This window comes from Gracilinanus agilis, chromosome 2 (genome assembly GCF_016433145.1).
Source record: "Gracilinanus agilis isolate LMUSP501 chromosome 2, AgileGrace, whole genome shotgun sequence".
NCBI classification, from domain to species: Eukaryota; Metazoa; Chordata; class Mammalia; order Didelphimorphia; family Didelphidae; genus Gracilinanus; species Gracilinanus agilis.
The window spans coordinates 127,088,156-127,103,212 of NC_058131.1; the positions used below are offsets into that span (position 1 = coordinate 127,088,156).

Genomic DNA, 15,057 nt, shown 5'->3' on the forward strand with positions numbered 1-15,057 from the left:
CGCGGGCAGCAGCAGCGGCTACGATTACAGCTGGTTCTCTCGCGCCCAGTCCCTCCTGGTCCGCTAGCCAAGCCCCAGTGCCCAGCTCGCTCATTGCTCGGTCGCCCTTGGCTTCTCGGATTCTGCTGCTGCTCCCAGACGGGCGCCTGACACCACTTTCAACTGAGGGCATGGACCCACGCTTACCCGCCTGCTCCGCACTCCTGCGCTGAACCACCTTTTCCTTGGAGAAGGGAAAGGAGGAAAAAGAGGAGGGGTGGGGGAATAACCAAAAGAACCCACCCTTACCTAAACCAACCCAAACCCCAATCCCACTCCCTCCCTCTACCTCACCCCACTTCTCTCCCCTTCTCGGATCGTCTCTTCTCCTCTGCTGGGAAGCCTCCATGTGTGTAAATGGCCGGGGCACAGCCAGGAGTTCACGCTTTGCAACTCAAACCTGTCAGCGTCTCCGACAACCTGAAGAAAGGCATCAAATTTGTCAAATGGGATGATGTAAGTAGCCTCTTTCGGTCTGTTTGTTGAGTTCTAGGCTGTTGCCCTCTCTTAGCGGGGGAGGGGGTTGTGGGGGTGGGGAAGGTGGGAAGAAACACACTCGTTGTTATGCAATGGGCAGAGCGAATCGATAAGGGTGCCAGAAAGTACACATGTTGGAAACTGCACAGGCAGTAAAAGGGCAGAAATTACTCCAGGCAGTGTGTGAATGTGTATTTCTGTCTGTCCCTGTTCAGTATTTTACAGCACTAAGAGCAGAAAGGAAAGACTTGAGGATTCATTTATTTATTTATTTATTTATGATTGCTGTGCTGATACCTATGACAAGGCTTACACTACCTTGACAGGTCATTACAGTTTGAAAAGTGATGTGTGCGGTACTTTTGACCAGGTAGAAAAGTGTACTTAGTGTGCATTGGGAAAGGGGAGTTTCTTTTTCCTCTTACAAACGCAATTTCCCCTAAGTCCTCCATCATTCCTTCAGAAAATGACCACTTGGTTCTGTTATTAACTCGAGAATGGCAAGCCAATCCATTGTACCCATTTAAGTGATCTGACACCAGACAACAACGGCTCACACCACAGGTTGTTTGCTCCCAAACTTAAGTTCTGTCTTCTCGAGAGTAGAGGCTCCAGAGAAAGGCTAGTGCTGGAAAGGGAGCTTAGAGAAACCAAGTGACATTTTGTGGGATTGACTGAGAAGAAGAGGCAATGGCTTGGCAGGTGCTGCTTGCTAATTTTCTAGAGCTTCCACAGCTTTTAAGGCAACAGCTTGAAAAGACCCTGCTGTGAAGTTTTACCCTGCAGTGTATAAGGGTCTAGTATGGCAAGGTAGATAATAGGGCAAGGGAAGGTTGTAGATGAGAATTGTCATAATTTCAGGGCCTCACAGGACACCTAAGAACCTAAACATTACATTGGTCCCCATGAGGCATAAATTGGACACCTCCTCTCCATAAAATATTGAAGAAATAAGTTTGGTTTAATAATAGGGAACTAATTTTTATTAATATTACACCCTTGATTTCATTCAGAATATGTTGGTATGAATTATTCATTGGGATAAACATGAGACTTCCAGTGTTGAGGGAGATTTAAGTCCAAATGATTGAAGCATCTCTTAATCAAGAGTAATTATAGGACAATCGGGTACTCTTCTTGTTGAAAATATTTTCTACCCAGTAAATTACAATCTATTATCCTTCAGGACTTTTTCCTTTTAATCTTCTTATGCCATTTTTCCTCTGTGTAAAAATAATTTACATGGTCCAGGGAGAGAATCCATACTTAATTCAGTATATTTGTTTCTGTATTTTGTGCAGTTGGAAGTGTGAATAGAAGGTAGTAAATTTTACTGTTTCTTTGTCAGTTATCAAAGGACATAGGTAAAGAATAAAAACTGCATATCCTTTTAATTCCCCTATTCTGATGGAAGAGGACTTTTATTTAGGGAGAATACATAAATAATTTAGAAAATAATCAGCATGTTCAAAGAACTCAGTAAATATTTTTCTGACTCAGTAAGCCCATCAGCAAAACTGATATTTCCTTTAGAGATCTTTGCTCATATTCAGACTTCATAGAGAGTTAATGTAATCACAACTACAGAGTAATAAAGAAGAGACACCTGTAACAGAGGTTTAACAAAATAAAATGAGGAGAGTTTTAGTGTACACTCTGAATTCCTTAACTTGATTTTTTCTTTTTTTCATAACCATGTACTTTATGTGAAATCTCAATGATTTCTTATTTGCTTTGAATGCTACAACAGGATAATTAGGATAAAATAGAAAGAAAGGAAAACTAGTCATCCATAACAAAATTTGGACTAAAGTTAAGTAAGGTGCTTAGGGTTCAACACACAAGGGGGCTGCAATTCAGGGCATTTAAAATATTACTTATATTTATAAGTGCACATATTTCTAACATCAGAAATTTTTTTATTTCTGTGGTTCATTATGTTTTACCAGAAAGTCTGAAAGCCTGTAGTGGACAGCAACATAGAAGATGCATAATTTTTGAAATCTTGCCTTATGAAAACACCTGTGCCTTTTCACTTCTGATTAGAAGTTTTGGTTTCCAGCCCTATCTCTGCCATTAGTTAACTGCGTGACATTCCATTCCATTTTAGGACTGTTTCAAAATTAACTCATTCTTATCTGTTCAGTGGATAGCTCACCTGCCCTGGAACAGAACAGAATTCCCTATGTGCATCCAGAACTGACTTATGAGTGTTTTCTGGACCAAGAGTATTCTAGTATTTTTTAGTGTTACTCTGTTCTGTCCTGTATTCCATTTAGTCTAAACTAACTCTTGTCCCTATCTTTTCCACTGGAGGACAGAGTAAGCATCAAAGTGGTCTTTGGGATTAACATAGATTAGATCACTTAATATGTGTTTTGCAGAAACTCAAGTAGCAACACTAGATTAGGGGTTGAAAAACCCAAGTTTTAGTCTTGGTCCTGTCCATCAATTCTCTCTGAGTCTCAGTTTCCTCATCCATAAAATGAAGATATTATTGTATCAAATAAAATAACAAGAGAACATATTGAAAATGTATAAAATTCTTTATAAATATATGATGTAATAAAATAGCTAACATTTATATAATACTTTTCTATTTACTACCCCTCCAAACACACTTGATACCCTTTGCTAATTTGATCTTCACAATAAATATATCACTAAGCCCCTACAGATTTTATTGGGCATATACATCTTGAGGAAAGAGCTTAGAGAAGTCCACTAAGAACTGATGATTTCCCTACTGAGGACATGGAAACATGGAAATTCTTCAAAAATGTAATAAACTCTAAAGAATCTTTTTACTTTTCCAAGGATCTTTTGTGACACTATGATCTCTGTTCATACAGACTGAATTCATAAACAAAATTCCTCAACAGTTGCTTTTGCAAATAACATCTAAGTAGAAATTTGCCATCAGAATTCTGCATGATAGAATTATGGGAAAGGAAGGAAACTTGAGAAATCATTTTAAGTATCTCTTTAAATTTAACCAGGACATCCAGGTACTGTCTCAAGTTAAAAATCTTTGTTCTTGAGGATATCTCATCTTGTTGGAAGAGATAACATGTAAATATTTAAAATTACAAAAGATCTCCAACTTATTTAGATTTTAATGATTGCCATCATGTCTTTGGTGATATTGCAACTATTTGGCAATGTCCCAAAATAGTTAGCCCAATTTTCTAAATTATATGTGGGAAGCTTAATGGGCTTATATGATGTATCCCCAAACTCACATTATAAATTTTAAGCACCATAGCCATTTTGATGGTTATTAAGAGCAAGGATTATTTAATTTGGTGTGTGTGTGTATGTGTGTGTGTGTGTCCCCAGGACCTTGTATAGTGCTCAGCACATGGTAGATGTTTATTTAATAATTGTTGATTGATAGATCGATTCATAGATCAGAATACATTTTCCCATAGTCTAAAATTTAATCCATGGCAGGATAAGCACATATCCAAGGAATGCTTTCTCTCTGACTGCCTCTGAAAGGATGATTCAACTGTAGGTGGAGCTGGTACAAGTTAGTACCACACAGTGAGAAAACTTCATCTAGTTGTATTTTTTAAGATAGGTATTCCTTTACTAAGAGAGGCCTTTACTAAAGATTTCCAAGGGATGCTTAGAATCAAATAATGTGAGCCAAACCATAAGCATTTGTTAAGAGACTACTATGATCAAGACCCCGTGGGTATCAAAATAAAGCAGAAACCACCCCTGACTTAAATGAAACACAAAGAGTTCTGATTTGGAGTTAGAGGACCTAACTCAGAATCTTGGTTCTGACACTTATGATCTTTGTGATGTTGGACAAGCCCTCTGGGGGAATTGGTTTCCATGTTCATTAAAAGAAGAGGTTTGACCAGATGTCCTCAAAGATTCATTCCACTTCTAATTGTTGTGATATTCTACTGAGAAGATGCAACATGTAAACAGTCAGGCATGCCCATGTCGATTTGAGGCTAGAGAGAACACTAGGGAAGTAGATCAATAAAGATGGCACATGAGCTGAGAAATGAAGGAAGCTAGAGATACCAAGACATGGAAGTGAGGAGGAAATGTCTTCTAGAATGAGAACAGTCTGTTCAAAGACCAAGAGCAGGAGAAGGAATGTTCAGCTCAGGGAACAGCATGTTGGACAGTTTGGCTGGACTGTAGAGTATGTGAATGAGAATGTGGGAAATCAGCCTGGAAAGGTAGACTGTGGATGAGTTGTTGATGTTTATTCACTTTAGTTGTTTCTGATTCTTTTTTGGTTGACTTCTCTTGGGGTTTTTTTTTGCAAAGATACTGGAGTGGTGTGTCATTTCCTTCTCCATTTCATTTTACAGATGAGGAAATTGAGGCAAATGGAGTTAAGTCATGTGCCCAGAGTCACACAGCTAATTGTCTGAAGTGAACTCAGTTCTTCCTGATTCCAAGCCCAGCTACTGTGACACTTAGTGCCAGACAGATCATAAATGGTTATAAATGGCAAGCACAAGAGTTCCTAGTTCTAGAGGCACTAGGGTACCAATGAAAATTCCTTAGTGAGAGAAGGATATGGTGAGATAATCTGAATTCTCCAAATCTTAAAACTTCACTGTATGACTCTAATCAGTATGTTGTCAATAATTTTCCTTACATGAAAGAGATCATTAACTTCAAAGAAAACTTTTATTTACATGTCAAACAAAACAAATTAGCACCTGCCAATGAGAAGCCTTTCTTTAGAGAGCTGTAAAGTTTCCTTTTGTATTGTAATGCATTAAGTATGACTGATTAGGCATTACCCCTAATAGTTTCTCATCTTATATATCATTGAAATGATTGCATATATCCCTGCAATTGGTGCCAGTGATTCCTTTTGCCCTTCCTCCCACATTCCAATATGTACTGTTTGTCTTCATTCCTATTGCTGGCTTCCTGGTTTCGGAAAGCAGATTTCATAACAAGGATATGGGGATGGAAAAAAAAGAAGGAAAAAAGAAACAGTCCTTGTCTTCAAAGAGTGTATAATCTAATAGTAATATTGCATATACACATATAAGTATATACAAAATACATACAAAGTAAATACAAAGAAATTTCCATGGGAGAACATCAACGATGAAGGGCTCAGGAAAGACCTTGTGGTATGGAGGGTAAATTATATAAAGACACTTAAGCTGAAGATCAAATGCTCAATACTTAGCAAGGATCACTAAGAAGTCCAGTTTGGCTAGAATGCAGGCCTTGTGAGGGAGAGTGATGTGTAGTTGAGTCTGGAAAGGGAAGCTGAAGCCAGATTGTAAAGGGCTTTAAGTGAAAAGCTGTGGGGTCTAATTTTCCTTCCCTGAGAGGTAATTGAAGCTTCTTGAGCAGGGGAGGAAACTGGTCAAATCTATGCTCTTGTAATGTCAATTTGGAGTTGTGTAGAACTTATATGAGAGAAAAGCAAGTCTGGAAGTAAAAAGAGAAATTAGGAGGTTCTTGTAACAGAGAAGAGTAGAGTTGATGAGAGAATGATTTTGAGTAGAGGTAATATGGATACAGGAGATACAGAGGTAGAATTGTCAGGACTTGGAAACTTTTTTTTCTTTTTTGTGAAGGAAATTAAAGAGCCAAAGATTACACTATGGCTTCAGCCTCCTGTGACTTCCAGGATAGAGAGTTTATATTAAAAGAATTTGGGAAATTTAGAGGAGAAATGGAGCAAAGTAAATTAATTTTTGTTTTGATATACTGAGTTTAAAGTGCTTGTGAGACATTCTATTTGGAAATATCCAACAGGTTATTGATGATGCAGGATTTGAGCTCAGCAAAGAGACTAGGGATAGAAGATTAATGAATTTGGAAGATATAAGATCATAATATAGATTTAAGGCATAAGTGGTTAGGGGCCAGAATCACAAAATAGGAAAGGATCTTAGCATCTATCTCACCCAGAATGTACTTGAAGACAGCTATCATTTCCTCTCCCCATCCCCATCACAATCAGTAAGTGACTGAGGTAGAATTTGAATTTATATTTTCCTACTTTCAAGTACAGTGCCTTATCCATTGTACCACATTGCCTGTTTATACTTGAATCCTTGAGAGTTGGTGAAATAACTACAAGTGATAATATATAGAGAGAAGAGTGCCGAGGGCTTTTGGGGATACCCACAGTTATATAGTATGATATGGATGATCCTTTCAGATCCTGGTCATTTTAGGATGGTTAAAGTTTTATTGGCATGTATTAGGCTAGATTTTGAATTGGAAGGTTTGGTTTTGATTTTTGACTCTTTTCCTACTTAGGTAGCCTTGGACAAACCACTTACCTTCTTTTGGGCTTCATTTTTATCTTCTGTAAAATGATGAGGTTTATATGGTCTCTATATGATGGTAATTATGAACCTCCTAAAATAGAATCTTATTACCACATAACTTGTCATTATGTGTATTTGCCATAGGTCAAATTATATCTTTTTCTACTCCTAAACTTAGGCATTATTAAAGCTTAATAAAATATGATTGATCTAAAACACCAAAGTTGTCTTGCTCTAACAATATTGGGAAAAAACCCCTTCCCATTGCTATAAGTCTCATTTAATATTAATTAGTATAGTGTTAGTTTGATTTTCTGGGTAATGGATAAGATTATCAGACTTGTATGTCCTCAGAATGGCTAGATTTCTATGGGAATATTAGGGGAGAATGAAATTTCACCTTTTTCATGGGTCAAGATGCTTTAGGTCTGGGAACATGCCAAGCTGTGACAAGGCATAAATAAGGTTACAAAGGAAATACGCAAGGGATTGTGGTACAAGACAAAAGGAAATGAACTTGGAATCAGAGAACCTGGGTTTGAAATTTGCTCCTATACATATCACCTACAACATATAAAGATCAAGTGAAATAATGCATGTAAAGTGTTTTGTAAAATTCAAAGGGATATGTATGTATTCGGAATTAGGATGACAAAGGTCCCTTCAAGTTCCAGAGTTATGATTCCATGACTAACAGTTTTGCTATAGGGTCCCTTGGTACTTTTCTTTTCCACTTTAAAGTTAACTATTCTCTGCACAAAAATTGGGGGATAGGCTGCTACAGCGTTTGTTTTCCAACTGCTAAAGTATTTGGAAAATTTCCAGGACGTGTTTGTCCAATCATTATTACTGGTCACCTTTACCCTCCATCAGATTCTGTAAGTGATCAGACTTTCATTCATACTCCTGAGACTATTAGTGACTTTTTTTTTGAAAGGAGAGAATCAAGTTCAATAATAAATGCTGAATGCTTATTATATATTTTAGTAGTGAAAGAAACCATGCCCAATGATAATCCCTGCTTTTAAATGTATAATTTTACTTACAACATTTTTCCTTTCCTTTCCTTTCCTTTCCTTTCCTTTCCTTTCCTTTCCTTTCCTTTCCTTTCCTTTTCTTTTTTTTTGGTCCTTACCTGTGATTCCTAAATCTGGAGAACTCCTTAAAGAAATTCTCTGCTCAAATCCAAATCAGCAACTAGACATAACTTACAATGTTAGAGAGTTACCATGGACCATATGACTTGTCCATGGTCACACAATTTGTTTTATGTTGGAAACAGAACTTGATCCAGATTTTCCTGAATCAAAAGCACTAACCATATGCTCATTATGCCCTGCTGCCTTTCTTACATTTACCTCATTAGTCATGGGATGGAAAACAAGTTTTCCTTTTTGCCTTCTTTCTTTTTTTTCTTTTTTTGCAAATGTTTTCTATCCTTTCTTTCTGAAGCAGAATGGTACAGTGAAAAGAATAATAGATTTTTGCATCAGAAGTTGAATTCAAATCCCATTTCTGTCACTTAATACTTCTGTGATTTCAAACAATTCACTTACCTGCTCTGTGACTCAGTTTCCTCATCTATAAATGAGGAGATTGGACAAGATGACTACTAAAGTTCTTTCTAGCTTTAAATTTCTAATTTGAAGATCCTTTAAAATAAAAACTCAGCCCCAGTTTTCTCAATTGTAAAATGAAGGGAATTAGACTAGCTCACTTTGAAGGTCTCTTACATCTCTAAATATATGAATTTGTATTTGAAGAAAATAATTCCAAATCACAATAGAATGAACCCATTGTTACTAAAATAAAGTAATTCTTAATATGATCTTATCTTTTATTCCTATTTTGATTCCTTGATATTTCGATAGAATCTTAAAAGGAAAGAAAATCAATTAGTCCTTTATGCCAAGAGTGAATTAACATTCTGAAAGGTTCTATAGTATTGCATAATTGCCACAACTTCTTTATTTCAGGAATCAAAAATGTTTTGGACTATAGATTTACATTTGTGCCCTTCAGGCACATAGTCCCCCAAAGCCAAAGTAAGACAAATGCAAGAATATATAAAGACTTGAAAACTTTTTCAGCATAGGCACAAGCATGGCTATGACTTTTGTATTAAATGTGATTTTCAGGAGAATTTCCAAGATGACAGGATGTTGAGAACCAAAAACAAGGTTCATGGAGGAACAGAACTAAAAGTTCCATGAGCTGAGTGGATATGAAGTCCCAGAATCAGTGCTAGAAATGAAGCAAGAAAATTGGAATAAATGACAAACCTGAAAGAGGAATCTAATAGGATTGAGTTGGTGGTGATTGTTTCCTCTCTGCTTATCAATTTTTCACTGAAATTTGGGAAAGTTTGCATATATGACAAGCGTGTTAGAACCCGAAACATTTAAATTTAGTTCCAGTAATATAATGATGTGATATTGCCTAAAGGCTGCTTTTTTTGGCCAAGAAAGGTGGGTTGATTCTATGACTGTTGAAATGTATAATGTGTGTTTGTTTTCCAAATTAATGTTAAAGGCATTTCTACTTTATCTTCTCATGTAATACCATTTACTATCTATAGTGCCTAAAGATCAATGGCCCAGACTATCTCTATACTAATGTTATTTTTTTCACTTTAAAGTTATCCTATCAGTCAAAATCTGATTATCTATGCCAGCAGCTGCATTTAAGTGGGATTGGGACATTTTGCTTTCTAACTTTGAACCCGATAACATACATTTAACAAGAAATGATTTTTATAAGGAAACTCTTACCTTGTACAGATAGTGCCAGAAGAAAATGGAACAGGATTCAGTTGCGAATAGTTGACTAATACTATAGACATCCACTCAAATAAGCATTTATTTGTAATTTAAAATATTAGGGGGCAGCTGGGTAGCTCAGTGGAGTGAGAGTCAGGCCTAGAGACAGGAGGTCCTAGGTTCAAACCCGGCCTCAGCCAATTCCCAGCTGTGTGACCCTGGGCAGATCACTTGACCCCCATTGCCCACCCTTACCAATCTTCCACCTATGAGACAATACACTGAAGTACAAAGGTAAAAAAATATATATATATTAGTTCTTATGTTGCTAAAGCTATTATTAGGTTTATAGAGCTTTTCACATAGAAGAAACTTTGTGTTTTCCCTAAAACATCCTCATCTTCTGCTCTCACCTTGCTTTTATTTACCAATGTATGGTGCCCTGTGCTCCTGTATATCCTTTGGCTCTAAATATCCTACCTAAAGCCAAATATACTCCTACTCCAGACAGAGCCAACAATTTCTATGAAAATATAACTGAAATGTAATAGAAAGGCCAAGCTTATTAAAATTTTTGGTGGTTCATGTCTTGATTTCTTTGAGGCCTGATGACTTGATATCCATTGTGTCCCAGGCATATTTATATGATTTAATCTCTGGAAAAATAAACATTGACACATATATTTTTAATAGTATAAAATGTCATATTTCAACTTATAAACTTATCTAGATATATAACAATTTATTGTAAATAAGAAAGACATATTAAAATAAAACTGTTTTTAGTATTAAAGTCAAATTTCTAGAAATCTGCATCTGTTTTTGATTTCAAGGTTTATATAAGTTCAAAGTGTTGGGTTACATTTTGCTTCTTTTCTTTCCAACAACAGTTATGAGATCAAGCAGTCAAAATGGATCCATTTGTAAAAGAAATGGTTTTTACCTGAACTGGTTATGGTAGCTCAGTTACCTTATTTTTAGGAAGTACATTTAAGGAGCTCGAAAAACATATTTGTTAGTTTAGAAAGCTAAGTTCATTTTGAGTATATCTGTATAAGAAAAAGGTAGGTAGAAAGTAGTATTAACTCTGCTTTCTTAGGTAAGGGACAGAAAATGTACTAGAAGATCAAATAGCAAGTATTTGTAAGAGGTGAAAGTAAAAAAGATGTTGAACTACTTCTTCAGCTAAACTACAAATCTTAACTAGGATTGTTATTATTGTAGTTGTTATTAGCTGTTTAGTAACATTCTTTCCTGACCTGTCCATTCTTTGATTTTTTTAAGAATCAAAGTGTTATGCATTATGGCTAATTTGTTCTTTCACCATCAAATTTAAGGAGGTACCTTGGTGCTATGTTAGAATGTTCCTTCTGAAGAGAAAATTGTATGAATGTGTTATAAGATTTTTTCCCTGGGATTTCTGATAACTAAAGCTTGGGAATGATATGAAAAATAAAACCAAGGGGGCAGCTGGGTAGCTCAGTGGAGTGAGAGTCAGGCCTAGAGACAGGAGGTCCTAGGTTCAAACCCGGCCTCAGCCAATTCCCAGCTGTGTGACCCTGGGCAAGTCACTTGACCCCCATTGCCCACCCTTACCAATCTTCCACCTATGAGACAATACACCGAAGTACAAGGGTTTAAAAAAAATAAAATAAAACCAAATTATTTGCTTGTCCTTTTTCCCTTCTCTGAATCATGCATCCACACTCTGACTTTATTCTTTGTCACTGAAGTCTTTAGGATAACAACCATTTTTCACAATGGTAATGAAAAGTATATTTTGGCATATACATGGAAGGACATAGATATGAATAATAATGAATAGTTGGCTGATACCAAGTAGGAAACATAGGACCAATGCATAAATACCAATGTATTTTCTGGAGTTTTTGCAAATATCACACATTGGTTTGCCAATGTGGAAACAGTCATGTTGGCAGGCACTTGTTCAATGATGATGTTAAAAAATGGGTTTTTCCCCAAAATCTGACTGACTAAATTTCTATTTGCCTACCATAATGCTATTATATATATATATATATTATATATATATATATCCCAACCTGTTCATCCTGCTTATATAGTTTGTAATTTATGCAACCTCCTCTGGGGACGGCCCATATTAATTGGTGAGAGTAGATATAGGGTAGGATTAGGAGAAGAGTTAAAACCTTGAAAAGCATAAAATAAGGAACAGAATAGGAGAGGATCCAGAGAAGTTGAGATTCATAATTTAAAATATACTTGCTTAAGGGAAAACCTTAATGTAGGTTCTTATTTATCAATGAAAAGGGAGAAATAAAAATTGTAAGTCTAGGGAAGAATGACAAAGAAATTAATTGTGTAGTGGCCTTAGTAGTAGTCACATGGAGTGAAACTAAAAGAAATTTCCAATGGGCAAAGATATAATAGAGGCCTTGGCAAGACATTGAATATTCACTACATTGTAAGTGGTAAATACTGGTCCATAGACTTTTCCTTTGATTTGGAGCTTGATTTCACATTGGGGCCATGCCTTATCTCCTAGCACAGTGATGGGCAAACTACAGCCTGTGGGCCAGATGGGGGTCCCCTGAAATGTTTTATCTGGCCAGGGGATATTATTCCTAATGTGACAAATTCAATGAGTAGGATACAATACAATGAAACTTCCAAAGAGTTGCCTTAGAAACAGACTGACAGATGAGCATTTCCTTTCCTTTGGCCCCCTCTTTAAAAAGTTTGCCCATCACTGTGGACCTAGCAGATTTCCTGTCAATTTTGATTTGCTTTTTTATTCATCATTTAGCATATTAAAACATTTCATTTAGCTATATGGAACTGCACAATTAAAGAGTATATAAGTAGTGATGTTCATTATCAGCTGAAACGTTGATTTCAGATTATATTGTATTATTTCTGGTCTGTTTTCCCCCTCCCCCCAACTTGCACCTATGCTGTCATGTTGGGCTCTCCAGATCATGTCCACTACTTTTGCTCACGATTCTAGGAATAATATTCTGAGCAGCTGAGTTTCCAGTACTGTTACTTCTATGTTTCTACATTTTACACATTTAAAACTTCATCATGCCTTTCATGCAATAATTATATTAATTGGGGTAGGACTATTGAAAATCCATCTTTCACTCTCATCTCTCCCTACTCAGTTAAATCTTTGATGCTCTCAGCAAATAATCTGTATTGCTTTTGGCAAAGTCCACAGGTTCTGAGTAGTTCTCCAGTAACGTGGGAAGTTTCAAGCATTATCCTTTTCTATTACTTTCTCCTATGACTTTTTCTAAAGAGGTTCAGAAAAAAATCTATATGAAACAATTGATAAACAATTGGAATTGTTAATTTGTTAAATTGATAAACAAATGGAAAATTTTTTATACTTCTGAACATATGGTAATCATGGTAATACAACATAACAAACATTTCATTTTATAAAATTTCCATTGTTGATTGCCTGTGTTTCTTGCAAAAGGACTGACCCCAATCTGAAAACAAAAGAGAAAGGAAAAATGAAAAGAAAAAAGGAAATCAAACATTCTCCAGGCAGAAAGAAATTCTTGATCCTAAGGAATGCTCAGGGAACCTAGGGCACTCTCCATAGTGATTAGGGACCTGGGATCAATTAGAAATTTTTCTTCTTTAGTCAAGGAACCAAGTTATCCTGGGTTAAATTTTTCCATCATCCCTTTCTGCTCTAAGAACTATTCAACTGGACATTTGGATAAATTTTGTAAGTGTCCATTTCCAGACAGGGTAGAACAAGTGTCTTCAATGATTCTTTTCATTCATAAATTGAGTCCACAGGAGGCCCAGGAATAAATTTCCCTTAGGTTTCTATCACAGGACACCTGAAATTTCCTTGAAAGATTTCTACAATGGTATGACAGTCCAAATAGAGGTTCTAGCTCAGCCCTTACTAGGATAATCAAGTTGTATTAAAAGTAAAAACCCAGAGAAGTCTGAGTCTTTAGTCCTTGAGCTTTCAAACTGCAAGCACTGGAATATAGCTACTACTCCTAATCAGAATTTAAGGGATCATCTCAGAATTCAAGGGATAAGCAGGAATGGCTGGTTTCTAGTTCTGACTTATGAGACCCCATCAATGTACTTCTGAATGATAATCAGTCAAACTTAGTTTTTCTTAACAGCGAAAGACATTTACTAGGGCGGCATAATACGCACAGTTATTATATAATATTCCTTCCAAACTGGTGCATCCTCTTACTTTGGCCACAGAGAGTCCCTGAGGAGAGTGGGTTCATAATGAATGAATGAAATGCATGTGTAAAGTGTATATGTAGGCAAAGGAAAACTCACAATTCCTGGTTACTTCAAGTCCTTTTCTTCCTTTATAAATGACTATTAAATTCCCCTTACACATAGTTTTCTGTTGGGGTCTTAGGTTAGATGCCTTTTTAAAATACTTACCTATCTTTCTTTTTTCCATGAGGAGTCACTGTACCTGAAATTACTACTTCTTTGAGTGAATAGCCTTCTGTATTTTTTTTTCATATCCTTAGGGTTGGCTAGGTGGTGCAGTGATAGATTACTGGGTGTGGAGTTCATCCTGAAGAAGGTGAACTCCACATCTGGAAGACCTGAGTTCAAACTCAGCCTTAGACATTAGCTGTATTACTCTTTTCAAGTCACTTAGCCCTGTTTGCCTCATTTTCCTCACATTTAAAATGAGCTGGAGAAGGAACTGGCTAATTATTCCAATATCTTTGTCAAGAAGACTCCAAATGGGGTCATGAAGAGTTGGATATGACTGAAATAACTGAACAGGAACACTTATCCTGTGTATCTTTTACTGTTCTTGGCTAGATATGTTATCTGTTAGTAGTTCAGATTCATCAATAACATGGTCAATGTGGTGGGGGGAGTATGACAGTCCCTCTGAGATTACCCTCTTCCCCTTGGTACCTCTGGTACAGGCACAGGAGTCTTTCTCCTTTAGGTATTCTAGATCCTGTATTCTCAGTTCTCTTGACTGTCAAGTTGTTGGACTGTCTTCTCCTGAAATTCTTTTAGTTTTTTAAAATCCCCAGAGGCACAGTTAGCTTGTTTGAATAGTCAGTCATCCTCTTCTTGACTTAATAAAAGAAGCTTAGTCCTTTAAAAGATATCACAGGATGTGAATCATCATGTTTACATATTTAAAACTTCATCATGCACTTAAACTAATTATATTACATTAATTGAGGTGATATGTGGAGTACCCACCTTAAATAATTTTAAAATTTAAATGTTAAGTATAATTTTTCTTGCCTATTTCAAACCTTCCCATTTCCCAAGGCTTTGGAAATGTATAAGGAGCACATAATTTCAATCCAGCAGCTAAAACTGGAATTAGAAAAATTCTGAAGAGTTGAAAATGGCAAATAAAAAATACTAATGGTCAATACTCACCACCACAATAATTCATGAAAAATAGAAAAAATATATGGCCTTTCTTAAGAATAAAAGGGAGAAAGGAGAATAAGATAACTGAAGACCAGGCTCAACAA

General features: G+C 36.3%; 1 protein-coding gene across 1 annotated transcript in view; it reads left to right on the forward strand.

Annotated features, from left to right (window-relative positions):
* The first annotated feature begins 345 nt into the window (after positions 1–345).
* PLCB1 (phospholipase C beta 1) overlaps positions 346–15,057 on the forward strand; it is an 821,547-nt gene continuing 806,835 nt past the window's right edge. Inside the window, exon 1 of the mRNA XM_044659490.1 lies at positions 346–495. Coding sequence (XP_044515425.1) covers positions 397–495 — 99 coding nt within the window. The 5' untranslated portion in view covers positions 346–396. The remainder of the gene's footprint in view (positions 496–15,057) is intronic.